At 38.7% G+C, this 18,510-nt stretch overlaps 1 protein-coding gene across 2 annotated transcripts in view; it reads left to right on the top strand.

The window, feature by feature from the left end:
• The window catches only part of GRIA3 (glutamate ionotropic receptor AMPA type subunit 3), a 282,525-nt gene that overhangs the window by 131,971 nt on the left and 132,044 nt on the right, over positions 1-18,510 (top strand). For both annotated transcript variants that reach the window (XM_089904122.1, XM_022561870.3), the window contains exon 4: positions 8,203-8,390. In XM_089904122.1, coding sequence (XP_089760248.1) covers positions 8,203-8,390 — 188 coding nt within the window. The remainder of the gene's footprint in view (positions 1-8,202; positions 8,391-18,510) is intronic.

Genomic DNA, 18,510 nt, shown 5'->3' with positions numbered 1-18,510 from the left:
CAGTGCATAAGTGGGCAAGACCGTCTTCCAGATTTGAGCAAATGTGAAAATAGGGGAGAAATGGAGATGGGGCTGGGGTGAAGGATTTTAAAAAACAAGGGAGATAAAAGCAGGTTGGAATGGAATGAGTCTTGATACATGGATGGTGAGTTGTTATAGAGCAAAGATTTTATGAAGAGAATTAACATGCTTTAGTTGAATCCAAGCTTGAAATTGATTTAACAATATAATGTAGCTATTTAGAAGTATTAGCAATCCTAGGCTGCTAAAATAACAGCACATATCCAAAGCAAGCAATAATCAACATTGGTTAAATCGCATGTGAATTACCAGGATCAATAAAATATTGACAGATGTCCATAGGAGAGAGACAGAACAGTAAGGGAACCTATTATCATGTCATGAACTAATTGTTGAAGGACTGGGACATTTTTAGCCTGAAGAAAAGAAAGATAATGGGAGATAGGCATATGCTGTTTTTTAAAAATGTGAAGGACTGTCACATGGAAAAGGGGTTAAATTTGTCTCTTTGGTTCCAAAATGGTAGAATAGGACTAACAAGCAGAGATTACAAGAATGTAGGTTTTGACTCAACAGACAAAAACTTGTATTTTGCTAAAGGGTGTTTTTTTTTTATTTAACAAATTTATTGGAGTAAAATTGCTTTACATTGTGTTAGTTGCTGCTGTATAACAAAGTGAATCAGCTATGCGTATACATATATCCCCATATCCCCTCCCTCTTGCATCTCCCTCCCACCCTCCCTATCCCACCCCTCTAGGTGGTCACAAAGCACCGAGCTGATCTCCCTGTGCTATGCGGCTGCTTCCCACTAGCTATCTATTTTACGTTTGGTAGTGTATATATGTCCATGCCACTCTCTCACTTCGTCCCAGCTTACCCTTCCCCCTCCCTGTGTCCTCAAGTCCATTTGCTACGTCTGTGTCTTTATTCCTGTCCTGTCCCTAGGTTCTTCAGAACCTTTTTTTTTTTAGATTCCATATATATGTGTTAGCATACACTATTTGCTTTTCTCTTTCTGACTTACTTCACTCTGTATGACAGACTCTAGGTCCATCCACCTCACTACAAATAACTCAATTTCGTTTCTTTTTATGGCGGAGTAATATTCCATTGTATATATGTGCCACATCTTCTTTATCCATTCATCTGTTGATGGACACTTAGGTTGCTTCCATGCCCTGGCTACTGTAAATAGAGCTGAAATGAACATTGTGGTACATGACTCTTTTTGAAGTATGGTTTTCTCAGGGTATATGCCCAGTAGTGGTATTGCTGGGTCGCATGGTAGCTCTATTTTTAGTTTTTTAAGGAACGTCCATACTGTTCTCCATAGTGGCTGTATCGATTTACATTCCCACCAACAGTGCAAAAGGGTTCCGGGTTCCCTTTTCTCCACACCCTCTCGAGCATTTATTGTTTGTAGATTTTTTGATGATGGCCATTCTGACTGATGTGAGGTGATATCTCATTGTAGTTCTGATTTGCATTTCTCTAATGATTAGTGATGTTGAGCATCCTTTCATGTGTTTGTTGGCAACCTGTATATCTTCTTTGGAGAAATGTCTATTTAGGTCTTCTGCCCATTTTTGTATTGGGTTGTTTGTTTTTTTGATATTGAGCTCCATGAGCTGCTTGTATATTTTAGAGATTAATCCTCTGTCAGTTGCTTCGCTTGCAAATATTTTCTCCCATTCTGAGGGTTGTCTTTTCATCTTGTTTATGGTTTCCTTTGCTGTGCAAAAGCTTTTAAGTTTCATTAGGTCCCATTTGTTCATTTTTGTTTTTATTTCCATTTCTCTAGGAGGTGGGTCAAAAAGGATCTGGCTGTGATTTATATCACAGAGTGTTCTGCCTATGTTTTCCTCTAAGAGTTTTAGAGTGTCTGGCCTTACATTTAGGTCTTTAATCCATTTTGAGTTTATTTTTATGTATGGTATTAGGGAGGGTTCTAATTTCATTCTTTTACATGTAGCTGTCCAGTTTTCCCAGCACCACTTCTTGAAGAGGCTGTCTTTTCTCCATTGTGTATTATTGCCTCCTTTATCAAAGGTAAGGTGACCCTATGTGTGTGGGTTTATCTCTGGCCTTTCTATCCTGTTCCATTGCTCTATATTTCTGTTTTGGTGCCAGTACCATACCGTCTTGATTACTGTAGCTTTGTAGTATACTCTGAAGTCAGGGAGCCTGATTCCTCCAGCTCCATTTTTCTTTCTAAGGATTGCTTTGGCAATTCGGGGTCTTTTGTATTTCCATACAAATTGTGAAATTTTTTGTTCTAGTTCTGTAAAAAATGCCATTGGTAGTTTGATAGGGATTGAACTGAATCTGTAGATTGCTTTGGGTAGTAGAGTCATTTTCACAATGTTGATTCTTCCAATCCAAGAATATGGTATATCTCTCCATCTGTTTGCATCACCTTTAATTTCCTTCATCAGTGTCTTATAGTTTTCTGCATACAGGTCTTTTGTCTCCTTAGGTAGGTTTACTCCTAGATATTTTATTCTTTTTGTTGCAATGGTAAATGAGAGTGTTTTCTTAATTTCACTTTCAGATTTGTCATCATTAGTGTATAGGAATGCCAGAGACTTTTGTGCATTAATTTTGTATCCTGCTACTTTACCAAATTCATTGATTAGCTCTAGTAGTTTTCTGGTAGCATCTTTAGGGTTCTCTATGTATAGTACCATGTCTTCTGCAAACAGTGACAGCTTTACTTCTTTTCCGATTTGGATTCCTTTTATTTCTTTTTCTTCTCTGATTGCTGTGGCTAAAACTTCCAAAACTATGTTGAATAAGAGTGGTGAGGGTGAACAACCTTGTCTTGTTCCTGATCTTAGACGAAATGTTTTCACCACTGAGAACGATGTTGGCTGTGGGTTTATCATATATGGCCATTATTATGTTGAGGTAATTTCCCTCTATGCCTACTTTCTGGAGGGTTTTTATCATAAATTGGTGTTGAATTTTCTCAAAAGGTTTTTCTGCATCTATTGAGATAAATATATGGTTTCTCTCCTTCAGTTTGTTAATATGGTTTATCACATTGATTGATTTGCATATACTGAAGAATCCTTGCGTTCCTGGGATAAACCCCACTTGATCATGTTGTATGATTCTTTTAATGTGCTGCTGGATTCTGTTTGCTAGTATTTTGCTGAGGATTTTTGCATCTATGTTCATCAGAGATCTTGGCCTGTAGTTTTCGTTCTTTGTGACATCTTTGTCTGGTTTTGGCATCAGGGTGATGGTGGCCTCGTAGAATGAGTTTGGGGGTGTTCCTCCCTCTACTATATTTTGGAAGATTTTGAGAAGGCTAGGTGTTAGCTCTTCTGTAAATGTTTGATAGAATTCGCCTGTGAAGCCATCTGGTCCTGGGCTTTTGTTTGTTGGAAGGTGTTTAATCACAGTCTCAATTTCAGTGCTTGTGATTGGTCTGTTTATATTTTCTATTTCTTCCTAGTTCAGTCTTGGAAGGTTGTGCTTTCCTAAGAATTTGTCCATTTCTTCCAGGTTGTCCATTTTATTGGCATAGAGTAGCTTGTAGTAATCTCACATGATCCTTTGTATTTCTGCACTGTCAGTTGTTACTTCTCTTTTTTCATGTCTAATTCTTTCGATTTCAGTCTTCTCCCTTTTCTTGAAGCCAGACTCTTTTCTTGAAGAGTCTGGCTAATGGCTTATCAATTTTGTTTATGTTCTCAAAGAACCAGGTTTTAGTTTTATTGATCTTTGCTATTGTTTCCTTGATTTCTTTTTCATTTATTTCTGATCTAGTCTTTATTATTTCTTTCCTTCTGCTAACTTCGGGGTTTTTTTCATTCTTCTTTCTCTAATTGCTTTAGGTGTAAGGTTAGGTTGTTTATTTGACACGTTTCTTGTTTCTTGAGGTAGGATTGTATTGCTATAAACTTCCCTCTTAGAACTGCTTTTGCTCTGTCCCATAGGTTTGGGGCTGTCATGTTTTCATTGTCATTTGTTTCGAGGTATTTTTTCATTTTCTCTTTGATTTCTTCAGTGATCTCTTGGTTATTTAGTAGCATATTGTTTAGCCCCCACGTGTTTGTATTTTTTTACAGTTTTTTTCCTGTAACTGATATCTAGTCTCATAGCGTTGTTGTCGGAAAAGATACCTGATACGATTTCAGTTTTCTTAAATTTACCAAGGCTTGATTTGTGACCCAAGATATGACCTATCCTGGAGAATATTCCATGAACACATGAGAAGAAAGTGTGTTCTGTTGTTTTTGCATGGAATTTCCTATAAATATCAATTTAGGCCATCTTGTTTAATGTATCATTTAAACCTCGTGTTTCCTTACTTATTTTCATTTTGGTTGATCTGTCTATTGGTGAAAGTGGGGTGTTAAAATCTCCTAGTATTGTTGTGTTACTGTCAATTTCCCCTTTTATGGCTGTTAGCATTTTCCTTATGTATTGAGGTGCTCCTATGTTAGGTGCATAAATATGTACAGTTGTTATATCTTCTTCTTGGATTGATCCCTTGATCATTATGTATGTCCTTCTTTGTCTCTTGTAATAGTCTTTATTTTAAAGCCTATTTTGTCCGATATGAGAATTGCTACTCCAGCTTTCTTTTGATTTCCACTTGCATGGAATATCGTTTTCCATCCCCTCACTTTCAGTCTGTTTGTGTCCCTAGGTCTGAAGTCGGTCTCTTGTATACAGGATGTATACGGGTCTTGTTTTTGTATCCATTCAGCCAGTCTATGTCTTTTGTGCGAGCATTTAATCCATTTACATTTACAGTAATTATCGATACTATGTTCCTGTGACCATTTTCTTAATTGTTTTGGGTTTGTTACTGTAGGTCTTTTCCTTCTCTTGTGTTTCCTGCCTAGAGAAGTCCCTTTAGCATTTGTTGTAAAGCTGGTTTGGTGGTGCTGAATTCTCTTAGCTTTTGCTTGTCTGTAAAGTTTTTAATTTCTCCATTGAATCTGAACGAGATCCTTGCTGGGTAGAGTAATCTTGGTTGTAGGTTTTTCCCTTTCATCACTTTAAATATGTCCTGCCACTCCCTTCTGGCTTGCAGAGTTTCTGCTGAAAGATCAGCTGTTAACCTTATGGGGATTTCCTTGTGTGTTATTTGTTGTTTTTCCCTTGCTGCTTTTAATATTTTTTTCTTTGTATTTAATTTTTGATAGTTTGATTAATATGTGTCTTAGCGTGTTTCTCCTTGGATTTATCCTGTATGGGACTCTCTGTGCTGCCTGGACTTGATTGACTATTTCCTTTCCCACATTAGGGAAGTTTTCAATTATAATCTCTTCAAATATTTTCTCAGACCCTTTCTTTTTCTCTTCTTCTTCTGGGACCCCTTTAATTTGAATGTTGGTGCATTTAATGTTGTCCCAGAAGTCTCCGAGACTGTCCTCAATTCTTTTCATTCTTTTTTCTTTATTCTGCCCTGCAGCAGTTATTTCCACTATTTTATATTCCAGGCCACTTATCCGTTCTTCTGCCTCAGTTATTCTTCTATTGATTCCTTCTAGAATATTTTTAATTTCATGTATTGTGTTGTTCATCATTGTTTGTTTGCACCTTAGTTCTTGAGGTCCTTTTTAAACATTTCTTGCATTTTCTCCATTCTATTTCCAAGATTTTGGATCATCTTTACTATCATTATTCTGAATTCTTTTTCAGGTAGACTGCCTATTTCCTCTTCATTTGTTAGGTCTGGTGGGTTTCTACCTTGCTTCTTCATCTACTGTGTGTTTCTCTGTCTTCTCATTTTGCTTAACTTACTGTGTTTGGGGTCTCCTTTTTGCAGGCTGCAGGTTTGTAGTTCCCGTTGTTTTTGCTGTCTGCCCCCAGTGGGTAAGGTTGGTTTAGTGGGTTGTGTAGGCTTCCTGGTGGAGGGGACTGGTGCCTGTGCTCTGGTGGATGAGGCTTTTTCTTGTCTTTCTGGTGGGCAGGACCACATCGTGTGGTTTGTTTAGTGGTGTCTGTGACCTTATTATGCTTTTAGGCAGCCTCTCTGCTAATGGGTGGGGTTGTGTTCCTGTCTTGCTAGTTGTTTGGCCTAGGGTGCCCAGCACTGGAGCTTGCTGGTCGTTGAGTGGACTGGGTCTTAGCGTTGAGTCGGAGATCTCTGGGAGAGCTCTAGCCAATTGATATTACGTGGGGCCAGGATGTCTCTGGTGTTCCTATATCCTGAATTCAGCTCTCCCACCTCAGAGGCTCAGGCCTGACACCTGGCCAGAGCATCAAGACCCTGTCAGCCACATGGCTTTTGGGAAGTCTGAGGTCTTCTGCCAGCGTTCTGTAGATTTTCTGTAGGAGTTGTTCCACATGTAGATGTATTTTTGACGTATTTGTGAGGAGGAAGGTGATCTCCAAGTCTTACTCCTCCGCCATCTTGAAGGTCCTCCTAAAGGGTATTTTTTAAAGTTTAGTTTAAATATAGCAAAGATGCCCTGTGTGATTTCATTACCAGTATTATTCAGCCAATGCTTTCTTCATAAATAGAAGTAAAATTCAACCTAGTCCTTGCTGAATTTTCATAAATTCTTAATTACTGGGATTCAAAATAATGAGGCCTCATTGCACATTTCTGAAGAAAGATTTTCAAATACTTTAATCTTTTCCTTCCTATGTTTATTTCTTAATCTCATGCTTTGGCACACCATGTGCCTTCAACTCCCACTGAAGCAGATAGCACCTTGAAAACCCACACAAAAAATGTAAATCTGAGAAATAAGTATGTGTGGTTGGTTTGAAAAGAGTAAGAATTAACATTTAAAGCAATGGTAATTTACTCTGATCTGTAATTTTGAGCTCCTATGCTGAAATTGCTCATTTGGAAATTACCAAGTGCTTGGGTCTCATTTGTGATCTTCTTCCTGCATACACCCAGCACACAGAGGAGTCGTAATGACTGGCTGAGTCACTGCTGCCATCTCCCCGAAGCGTGTTCTCCAAATGTCAATACCATTTTCTATGGTGCAGTGAAGAAGATTCCCAACCATAATCTGCTTAAAGTACAGGGTGAGCCTGAGGTGGCACAGAACCTGCAAAGTGTTCAGAGGGCAGCACAATCATCCTCCATTCGCTACTCCTCCAGTAGTCAAATTATTAGGCCACAGATCATTTTGGTCTTGGAAAGCATCCGCATTACCCACTCCCATTAGTCATTACCCTAAATACAAATGGAAAACAATTTAAATTTAATGGGGCAAAAGGAGCTGCTTTTGACCATATCCCAATAAAATGATGTCTATACCTGATGAAACTATACTCGGATTATGAATTCATACCAGAAGCAAAAATATAGACATGATGTAATATAAGAGACATGAATACACTAAAAGACCAGTACATACGAAATCCTTGTGCTCTTTTGTGGTTCATACAGATATACTGTTCTTTCCAACTTCTCAAACCCTGACTCCAAAAAGTTTACCCAAAACTCAAGTATCAGATCTTTTCTCTTTCCCATGCAGCACAGATCCAGAGTGTTAGTAGTTAATAGCTGTCTGATATAAATTAACTAAAAAGGAACCAAGAATCTCTAATCAAATGAATTGAGAAAGGGGAAGAACTTAGGAAGACTTAATATGATTGAACTTTTTCATAGTACTGTAAACAAAGAAACCGTATGATACCTTTGTTATAGACTGTTCTTGTCAGGTTTTCTGAGAGTTATGTTGCTTGGGAGACATAATTTACCTTGTTGGATAGTCATATCCACGTAAGGATAAGTCATATAATAATCAGGTTCTATCTCTACTAAAGCTATTTCTAATTCTGAATATTGTTGTTGTGAAGATGGAAGAAATGAGCTTCAATCGCAATAGGACAGATTGTGGCCAGAAATAAGAAAGAAGCTACTGGCATTCATTCCATAAATATTTTGATAATGCCTGTCAATGAAAACAATTAGGTACTATAATTCAGTTGTGATTGCTTAAGTACAGGCTTGATAAACACCTAGCCCGGTGCCCACAAGTTGAAGAATCTTCTTTCCTTTCAATCAGGATAGAGATGCCAACTGTCTGGAAGTTACTAAGGCTGAGGTTATGAGTAAGCCTGCTGTCCACAGTGGATAAGGTCCAAGGGGACCCAATAGACTGCGCATAAAAACTCAGTAGAACCTTTAATACCTATGGAAAGATTTTTAAAAGAAAAAATAATCAATGTAGCTGTCTTCCCTTCGTTCAGGATTTTCCATCCTCCAAGCGATTATGGAAGCAGCAGTGCAAAACAACTGGCAAGTGACAGCAAGGTCTGTGGGAAACATAAAGGACGTCCAAGAATTCAGGCGCATCATTGAAGAAATGGACAGGAGGCAGGAAAAGCGATACTTGATTGACTGCGAAGTTGAGAGGATTAACACAATTTTGGAACAGGTACGTTTGAGATTTATTCCACGCCCAGCCAACCTGTTAAATCATCAACCTGAGGCAGTTCCCATATCTGCTAATAAATTAAGTAGCCAACAGACTAAACTTGCCAACAGTTTTGATAGTCTCTCTAATCCTTTTTTCCTCCCCAGTGGCTGCAGAAAAGGAGAGAGAGAAATAAAAGAAAATCTAAGCTGTTGAAAATTGCATACCATGATTAATCTGGTAGTCTCTGCAATTTAATGCTACTTATCAGATAAACACACCCTTTCACACCTCTGTTTCATAGATAGCTGTCTATTTCAAACAAACCCCTTCCTTTCGACACCTCCCTCCCAGCAAGGAACAGACAAGGGATTAGGCAGGGCAGAAGGGTAGGGTTTTTGTTTCAGGGGCCTAGTTGCAAAGTATCAGAGCAGTATTCACTAGGTCTGAATTTGTGGGTATTTTTGAAGACTATCCCTCTGGTTTGAAAGAGAGAGCAAGAGAGAATGAATGGGAATATGTATATATATACTTGCAGACCATTTTTAAAGTAAGATGGCATATGAGAAAAAAATGTTTATGGTTTTTAAAATGTGAAAAAAAGTGAAAAAGCACCAGACTGGGGAAAAATACAATTCAATGGATCAAAATATATTCATTATTAATCTTGGATATTTAAATTTAAGACTGAAACATATTAGAAGAGTTGCTTTACCCTAAGCCAGATGGATATTCTGTTCGGAGTAAAGAGTCAAATAGAAATGTGGTGAAAGTTTATTATTTTCCTTAGAAGTCTCAGTTTGCCAATTAATAACAAAGTGCCTATGCTGCCATAAACAAAACTGTAAGGGAAACATTTCCATTCTAATTCGATCCCAGTGTACCTAGGAGCCAAAACAGCTTCAGAGATTGAAATTACAGTGAGCAGCCATTGCTTGGGAGAGCTGTTTTATAGCAAATTAAATATTAACAATTTGTCAGATATGCCCCCATAAGAAAAGAATACAAAAAAAAAACAGCAGTAAGAAAAGTGAAGGGAGGGGATGGGAGAGAAGAAGAATGAGGAAGGAAGGAAGGGAGGGAGGGAGGGAGGGAGGGAGGGAGGGAGGGAGGGAGGGAGGAAGGGAGGAAGGAAGGAAGGAAGGAAGGAAGGAAGGAAGGAAGGAAGGAAGGAAGGAAGGAAGGAAGGAAGGAAGGAAGGAAGGAAAGAAGGAAGGAAGGGAAGCACTGACTCTGCATCACAGAGATACAAAGCTGTCCCCATCTCTAGTGAATCAACCTCACAAAAAATCTAGAGCACTAGCCTGGCTAAATCAAATTTCCCAACTAACATTCTCTTAAGCTCCCCAAATGATACACCCCTCCCTTCCAAAAGAAAAAAAAACTATCTGATTTTCTTAGATCTTGAAAGTGAAGAATCAGGTCAGTGATGCTGGTGTATGTACTACATGCCCTCTAAAATTTTAAACCAAAATAGCCTCTTAGTGGGTGACCTACTTAATAGCCTAAAGCAGAGGAACATCCTCCTTGTCATACTTCGTTTTCCTTCTTTTGTGCTACTGACTTAGGCTTCTTGAATAGTGTACACTCTGATAACTCTTTGGGGTTTTATAGGACCTTATACCGGAGTCTGGAATTTTTCAGCATGACGTAGTAGAAAAAGCAGTGGGTGGAGCTGTGAATTCGATATAGATGTGGGATCTTGAGAACTTAAAATATCTATGCCTCAGTTGTGTCATCTACATAATGGGCCATAAAATTTGCTCTTCCTCACATGATTGGTATAATTGCTTTGAGAAGCGTAAAATGCTATAGAAAAAAAATCATTACCACTAAATATTTTCAGGAAAACTAAACTAACATTATTCGAAAACCCCATCCTCTCTTTTTGTTTAAAAAAAACATCTTTATTGGAGTATAATTGCTTTACAATGGTGTGTTAGTTTCTGCTTTATAACAAAGTGAATCAGTTATACATATACATATGTCCCCATATCTCTTCCCTCTTGTGTCTCCCTCCCTCCCACACTCCCTATCCCACCCCTGTAGGTGGTCACAAAGCACCGAGCTGATCTCCCTGTGCTATGCGGCTGCTTCCCACTACCTATCTATATTACGTTTGACAGTGTACATATGTCCATTCCACTCTCTCGCTTTGTCTCAGCTTACCCTTCCCCCTCCCCATATCCTCAAGTCTATTCTCTAGTACGTCTGTGTCTTTATTCCTTTCTTGCCCCTAGGTTCCTCATGACCTTTTTTTTTTTTTTAAGATTCCATATATATGTGTTGGCATACGGTATTTATTTTTCTCTTTCTGACTTACTTCACTCTGTATGACAGACTCTAGGGCCATCTACCTCACTACAAATAACTCAGTTTCGTTACTTTTTATGGCGGAGTAATATTCCATTGTATATATGTGCCACATCTTCTTTATCCATTCATCTGTCGATGGACATTTAGTTTACTTCCATGTCCTGGCTACTGTAAATAGAGCTGCAATGAATATTTTGGTACATGACTCCTTTTGAAGTATGGTTTTCTCAGGGTATATGCCCAGTAGTGGGATTGCTGGGTCGTATGGTAGCTCTGTTTTTAGTTTTTTAAGGAACGTCCATACTGTTCTCCATAGTGGCTGTATCAATTTACATTCCCACCAACAGTGCAAGAGGGTTCCCTTTTCTCCACACCCAGCATTTATTGTTTGTAGGTTTTTTGATGATGGCCATTCTGACTGATGTGAGGTGATACCTCATTGTAGTTTTGATTTGCATTTCTCTAATGATTAGTGATGTTGAGCATCCTTTCATGTGTTTGTTGGCAACCTGTACATCTTCTTCACATAAATGTCTATTTAGGTCTTCTGCCCATTTTTGTATTGGGTTGTTTGTTTTTTTGATATTGAGCTCCATGAGCTGCTTGTATATTTTGGAGATTAATCCTTTGTCAGTTGTTTTGTTTGAAAATATTTTCTCCCGTTCTGAGGGTTGTCTTTTCATCTTGCTTATGGTTTCCTTTGCTGTGCAAAAGCTTTTAAGTTTCATTAGGTCCCATTTGTTCATTTTTGCTTTTATTTCCATTTCTCTAGGAGGTGGGTCAAAAAGGATCTGGCTGTGATTTATATCATAGAGTGTCCTGCCTACGTTTTCCTCTAAGAGTTTTATAGTGTCTGGCCATATATTTAGGACTTTAATTCATTTTGAGTTTATTTTTGTGTACGGTGTTAGGGAGTGTCTACTGTCATTCTTTTACACGTAGGTGTCCAGTTTTCCCAGCATCACTTACTGAAGAGGCTGTCTTTTCTCCACTATATATTCTTGCTTCCTTTATCAAAGATAAGGTGACCTTATATGTGTGGGTTTATCTCTGGCCTTTCTATCCTGTTCCATTGATCTCTATTTCTGTTTTTGTGCCAGTACCATACTGTCTTGATTACTGTAGCTTTGTAGTATAGTCTGAAGTCAGGGAGCCTCCAGCTCTGTTTTTCTTTATTAAGATTGCTTTGGCTACTCTGGGTCCTTTGTATTTCCATACAAATTGTGAAATTTTTTGTTCTAGTTCTGTGAAAAACGCCAGTGGTAGTTTGATAGGGATTGCATTGAATCTGTAGATCGCTTTGGGTAGTAGAGTCATTTTCATGATGTTGATTCTTCCAATCCAAGAACATGGTATATCTCTCCATCTGTTTGCATCACCTTTAATTTCTTTCACCAGTGTCTTATAATTTTCTGCATACAGGTCTTTTGTCTCCTTAGGTAGGTTTATTCCTAGATATTTTATTCTTTTTGTTGCAACGGTAAATGGGAGTGTTTTCTTAATTTCACTTTCAGATTTTTCATCATTAGTATACAGGAATGCAAGAGATTTCTGTGCATTAATTTTGTGTCCTGCTACTTTACCAAATTCATTGATTAGCTCTAGTAGTTTTCTGGTAGCATCTTTAGGATTCTCTACGTATAGTATCATGTCATCTGCAAACAGTGAGAGCTTTACTTCTTTTCCGATTTGGATTCCTTTTATTTCTTTTTCTTCTCTGACTGCTGTGGCTTAAACTTCCAAAACTATGTTGAATAAGAGTGGTGAGAGTGGGCAACCTTGTCTTGTTCCTCATCTTAGTGGAAATGCTTTCAGTTTTTCACCATTGAGGACGATGTTGGCTGTGGGTTTGTCATATATGGCTTTTATTATGTTGAGGAAAGTTCCCTCTATGCCTGCTTTCTGCAGGGTTTTTATCATAAATGGGTGTTGAATTTTCTCGAAAGCTTTCTCTGCATCTTTTGAGATGATCGTATGGTTTTTCTCCTTCAATTTGTTAATATGGTGTATCACGTTGATTGATTTGTGTACACTGAAGAATCCTTGCATTCCTGGGATAAACCTCACTTGATCATGGTGTATGATCCTTTTAATGTGCTGTTGGATTCTGTTTGCTAGTATTTTGTTGAGGATTTTTGCATCTATGTTCATCAGAGATATTGGCCTGTAATTTTCTTTCTTTGTGACATCTTTGGTTTTGGTATCAGGGTGATGGAGGCCTTATAGAATGAGTTTGGGAGTGTTCCTCCCTGTGCTATATTTCGGAAGAGTTTGAGAAGGATAGGTGTTAGCTCTTCTGTAAATGTTTGATAGAATTCGCCTGTGAAGCCACCTGGTCCTGGGGTTTTGTTTGTTGGAAGATGTTTAATCACAGTCTCAATTTCAGTGCTTGTGATTGGTCTGTTTATAGTTTCTATTTCTTCCTGGTTCAGTCTTGGAAGGTTGTGCTTTTCTAAGAATTTGTCTATTTCTTCCAGGCTGTCCATTTTATTGGCATACAGTTGCTTGTAGTAATCTCGCATGATCCTTTGTATTTCTGCACTGTCAGTTGTTACTTCTCCTTTTTCATTTCTAATTCTTGATTTGAGTCTTCTCCCTTTTATTCTTGATGAGTCTGGCTACTGGTTTATCAATTTTCTTTATCTTCTCAAAGAACCAGCTTTTAGTTTTACTGATGTTTGCTATTGTTTCCTCATTTCTTTTTCATTTATTTCTGATCTGATCTTTATGATTTCTTTCTTTCTGCTAACTTTGGGGTGTTTTGTTCTTCTTCCTCTAATTGCTTTAGGTGTAAGGTTAGGTCATTTATTTGAGATGTTTCTTGTTTCTTGAGGTAGGATTGTATTGCTATAAACTTCCCTCTTAGAACTGCTTTTGCTGCATCCCATAGGTTTTGGGGCACCGTGTTTTCATCGTCATTTGTTTCGAGGTAATTTTTGATTTTCTCTTTGATTTCCTCAGTAATCTCTTCGTTATTAAGTAGTGTATTGTTTAGCCTCCGTGTATTTGTATTTTTTACAGATTTTTTCCTGAAATTGATATCTAGTCTCATAGCGTTGTGGTCGGAAAAGATACTTGATGTGATTTCAATTTTCTTAAATTTACCAAGGCTTGATTTGTGACCCAAGATATGATCTATCCTGGAGAATGCTGCATGAGCACTTGAGAAGAATGAGTATTCTGTTGTTTTTGGATGGAATGTCCTATAAATATCAATTAAGTCCAGGTTGTTTAATGTATCATTTAAAGCTTGTGTTTCCTTACTTATTTTCATCTTGGATGATATGTCCATTGGTGAAAGTGGGGTGTTAAAGTCCCCTACTATGATTGTGTTACCGTCGATTTCCCCTTTTATGGCTGTTAGCATTTGCCTTATGTATTGAGGTGCTCCTATGTTGGGTGCATAAATATTTACAATTGTTATATCTTCTTCTTGGATCGATCCCTTGATCATTATGTATGTCCTTCTTTGTCTCTTGTAATAGTCTTTATTTTAAAGTCTATTTTGTCTGATATGAGAATTGCTACTCCAGCTTTCTTCTGATTTCCATTTGCATGGCATATCTTTTTCCATCCCCCTCACTTTCAGTCTGTATGTGTCCCTAGGTCTGAAGTGGGTTTCTTGTAGATAGCATATATACCGGTCTTGTTTTTGTATCCATTCAGCCAGTCTATGTCTTTTGGTTGGAGCTTTTAGTCCATATACATTTAAGGTAATTATCAATATGTATGTTCCTATTACCATTTTCTTAATTGTTTTGCATTTGTTATTGTAGGTCTTTTCCTTCTCTTGTGTTTCCTGCCTAGAGAAGTTCCTTTAGCATTTATTGTAAAGCTGGTTTGGTGGTGCTGAATTCTCTTAGCTTTTGCTTGTCTGTAAAGTTTTTAATTTCTCCATTGAATCTGAACGAGATCCTTGCTGGGTAGAGTAATCTTGGTTGTAGGTTTTTCTCCTTCATCACTTTAATTATCTCCTGCCACTCCCTTCTGGCTTGCAGAGTTTCTGCTGAAAGATCAGCTGTTAACCTTATGGGGACTCCCTTGTGTGTTATTTGTTGTTTTTCCCTTGCTGCTTTTAATATTTCTTCTTTGTATTTAATATTTGATAGTTTGATTAATATGTGTCTTGGTGTGTTTCTCCTTCAATTTATCCTGTATGGGACTCTCTGTGCTTCCTGGACTTGACTGACTATTTCCTTTCCCACGTTCGGGAAGTTTTCAACTATAATCTCTTCAAATATTTTCTCAGACCCTTTCTTTTTCCCTTCTTCTTCTGGGACCCCTATAATTCGAATGTTTGTGCATTTAATGTTGTCCCAGAGGTCTGTGAGAATGTCCTCAGTTCTTTTCATTCTTTTTTCTTTATTGTGCTCTGCAGTAGTTATTTCCACCATTTTATCTTCCAGGTCACTTATCCATTCTTCTGCCTCAGTAATTCTACTACTGGTCCCTTCTGGAGAATTTTTAATTTCATTTATTGTGTTGTTCATCACTGTTTGTTTGCTCTTTAGTTCTTCTAGGTCCTTGTTGAACGTTTCTTGTATTTTCTCCATTCTATTTCCAAGATTTTGGATCATCTTTACTATCATTACTCTGAATTCTTTTTCAGGTAGACTGCCTATTTCCTCTTCATTTGTTAGGTCTGGTGGGGTTTTGCCTTGCTCCTTCATCTGCTGTTTTTCTGTCTTCTCATTTTGCTTAACTTACTGTGTTTGGGGTCTCCTTTTCGCAGGCTGAAGGTTCGTTGTTCCCATTGTTTTTGGTGTCTGTCCCCAGTGGCTACGGTTGGTTCAGTGGGTTGTGTAGGCTTTCTGGTAGAGGGGACTAATGCCTCTGTTCTGGTGGATGAGGCTAGATCTTGTCTTTCTGCTGGGCAGGTCCACGTCTGGTGGTGTGTTTTGGGGTGTCTGTGACCTTATTATGATTTTAGGCAGCCTCTCTGCTAATGGATGGGGTTGTGTTCCTGTCTTGCTAGATGTTTGGCATAGGGTGTCCAGCACTGTAGCTTGCTGGTCCTTGAGTGAAGCTGGGTGTTTGCGTTGAGATGGAGATCTCTGGGAGACTTTCGCTGTTTGATATTATGTGGAGCTGGGAGGTCTCTTGTGGACCAATGTCCTGAACTTGACTCTCCCACTTCAGAGGCACAGCACTGACACCTGACTGGAGCAGCAAGAGCCTGTCCTCCACACGGCTCAGAATAAAAGGGAGAAAAAAAAGAAGGAAAGAAAGAAAGAAAGAGGAAGATAAAATAAAGTAAAATAAAATAAAGTTATTAAAATAAAAAATAATTATTAAAAAAATTTTAAGTAATAAGAAAAAGAAGAGAGCAACCAAACCAAAAATCAAATCCACCAATGATAACAAGTGCTAAAAACTATACCAAACAAAAAACCAAAAAAAAACAAAAAACGGACAGACAGAACCCTAGGACAAAAGGTAAAAGCAAAGCTATACAGACAAAATCTCTCACAGAAGCATACACATACACACTCACGAAAAGAGAAAAAAGGGGGAAAATCTATATATCTTTGCTCCCAAAGTCCCCCTCCTCAATTCGGGATGATTCGTTGTCTATTCATGTATTCCACAGATGCAGGGTGCATCAAGTTGATTGTGGAGATTTAATCCGCTGCTCCTGAGGCTGCTGGGAGAGATTTCCCTTTCTCTTCTTTGTTCTCACAGCTCCCGGGGCTCAGCTTTGGATTTGGCCCTGCCTCTGCGTGTAGGTCGCCGGAGGGCGTCTGTTCTTCGCTCAGACAGGATGGGGTTAAAGGAGCCGCTGATTCGGGGGCTCTGGCTCACTCAGGCCGGGGGGAGGGAGAGGCACAGAGTGCGGGGCGAGCCTGCGGCGGCAGAGGCCGGCGTGGCATTGCACCAGCCTGAGGCGCACCGTGCGTTCTCCCGGGGAAGTTGTCCCTGGATCACGGGACCCTGGCAGTGGCGGGCTGCCCAGGCTCCAGGAGGGGAGGTGTGGATAGTGACCTGTGCTCGCACACAAGCTTCTTGGTGGCGGCAGCAGCAGCCCTAGCGTCTCATGCCCGTCTCTGGCGTCCGCGCTGTTAGCCGCGGCTCGCGCCCGTCTCTGGAGCTCCTTTAAGCAGCGCTTTTAATCCCCTCTCCCAGGTACGTGGGGAGTTTCTTGCCTTTTGGGAAGTCTGAGGTCTTCTGCAGCGTTCAGTAGGTGTTCTGTAGGAGATGTTCCACATGTAGATGTATTTCTGATGTATTTGTGGGGAGGAAGTTGATCTCCACGTCTTACTCTTCCGCCATCTTGAAGCTAACTCCCTGTCCTCTTTCAATGTCTCACTATGTTCCTTTCTTCCGTATGCACATTCACAGCATCTCTCATAATACTTTCTATACAATTTTTCAGGGAACATTGTTCAAAGAAAAGTTTTAACAACATTCAATTATGGCTAGAGAGTTACTTTCACTTATTCTTTCCCCTCTTTCAAAAAATTGTCGTAAAACTATCTACTCATGATTGCTTTCTTCACCATTTAAGGAATTTCTACGAGGCCATTAAGTACTGTGAGGTAGGAATCATGTTTGTCTTGTTCACTATTGTATATTCAGTGTCCAGTAGAGTACCTGGCACACCGTGTTGGATGGAAAGATGGATGGGTGGATGAATGGCTAGATGGGTGATTACTGAACAAGCACATTTCAGTAAATTCTACTGTGATTTTGCTGTGCTTCCATCAAGAGGCAAAATGGTGCCTACCGCCACATGATGTGATTATTAAAGTACACATTTTCTCAAAGGTTTAAGATGGTAGCTCTGTGCTCAAGCTTGTTCTGATATCATGAATTTGCCAAAATTTATTTCTTTATATAAAAATAGATTTCTCACTAAATGAATTATTAAAAGCAACAAATTCAACATAATATTTCTTTAGAGTAAACTTTTTAAAAAATAAATTGACTACTAAGATACAGAGATACCCACTTTTTCTTATTGGTTCCCAACCATTCTTGACAAACGTCGTAATTCACTATACAGATTCTAGTTAGAAAGATAACATTTATAACTCAAATAGTATCAAGTCCTCCCCAAAAATGCTCCCATCCTCCAAAGGTATTTTCAACTTTGAGTTTATTTTCATGGAAGGAAACTTCTATAGTCTCCCATAAAATGATACTTCGTGCAACTGTTTGAGGTAGAAGAACGTGTTACACCACTACAACCCTATTCCCTATAGATGAGATTTTGGCATAAAGTAAATTCATATTGTATTCTATATCTAATGGTGTTAATGCAAAGACCTCAATATGGTACAATTTTTCAAATATAAGCAGGTTTTCAATATACTGTATAGCATAACCTCCCCATTTCATGATTTAAGTTCTAATTTTCCCTATGAATGTTCAAACATTTATGGGGTAAATCAAAATTATTCCAATGTTTCTTTCCAAAGCTCTTTTTTTTTTAAATCTCTTTCAACTCTTCAGACCGCAGCCGGAGAAAGATTCAATTAGGTGCTATTCTGTCTTTAATATTTCTCCTTAACAGTTAATCTATGAGGAAAGTATTCCAAACTTATAGCTGCAAGAATTAACACACAAAAGGGCGGAGCTAGAGACAGTTGAGACCATGAAGGGCTGTCAGAACTCATAGAGAATATTTAGAAACTGCAGATCTTGAATCCAAGAATTAAGAGCACTTTCCATAGGAAGATTTAGGTGTCCTAGAAAGAATGAACCATTGACCTGACCTGATACAGCATTCCTATTACTGTGTTGTATTCATGAGGCCCTCCCCACTGGTGGACAGCTGCCCTACTTCAATGACCAACCTAAACATTCACTTTTGAAAAAGTTGCCT

Source organism: Delphinapterus leucas, chromosome X (genome assembly GCF_059928025.1).
Source record: "Delphinapterus leucas isolate spDelLeu-1000000601 "Yukka" chromosome X, BTC_Dleu_Yukka2, whole genome shotgun sequence".
NCBI lineage: Eukaryota > Metazoa > Chordata > Mammalia > Artiodactyla > Monodontidae > Delphinapterus > Delphinapterus leucas.
Note: the sequence above shows the minus strand (reverse complement) of the source record. Positions and strands in the feature narration are given on the sequence as shown.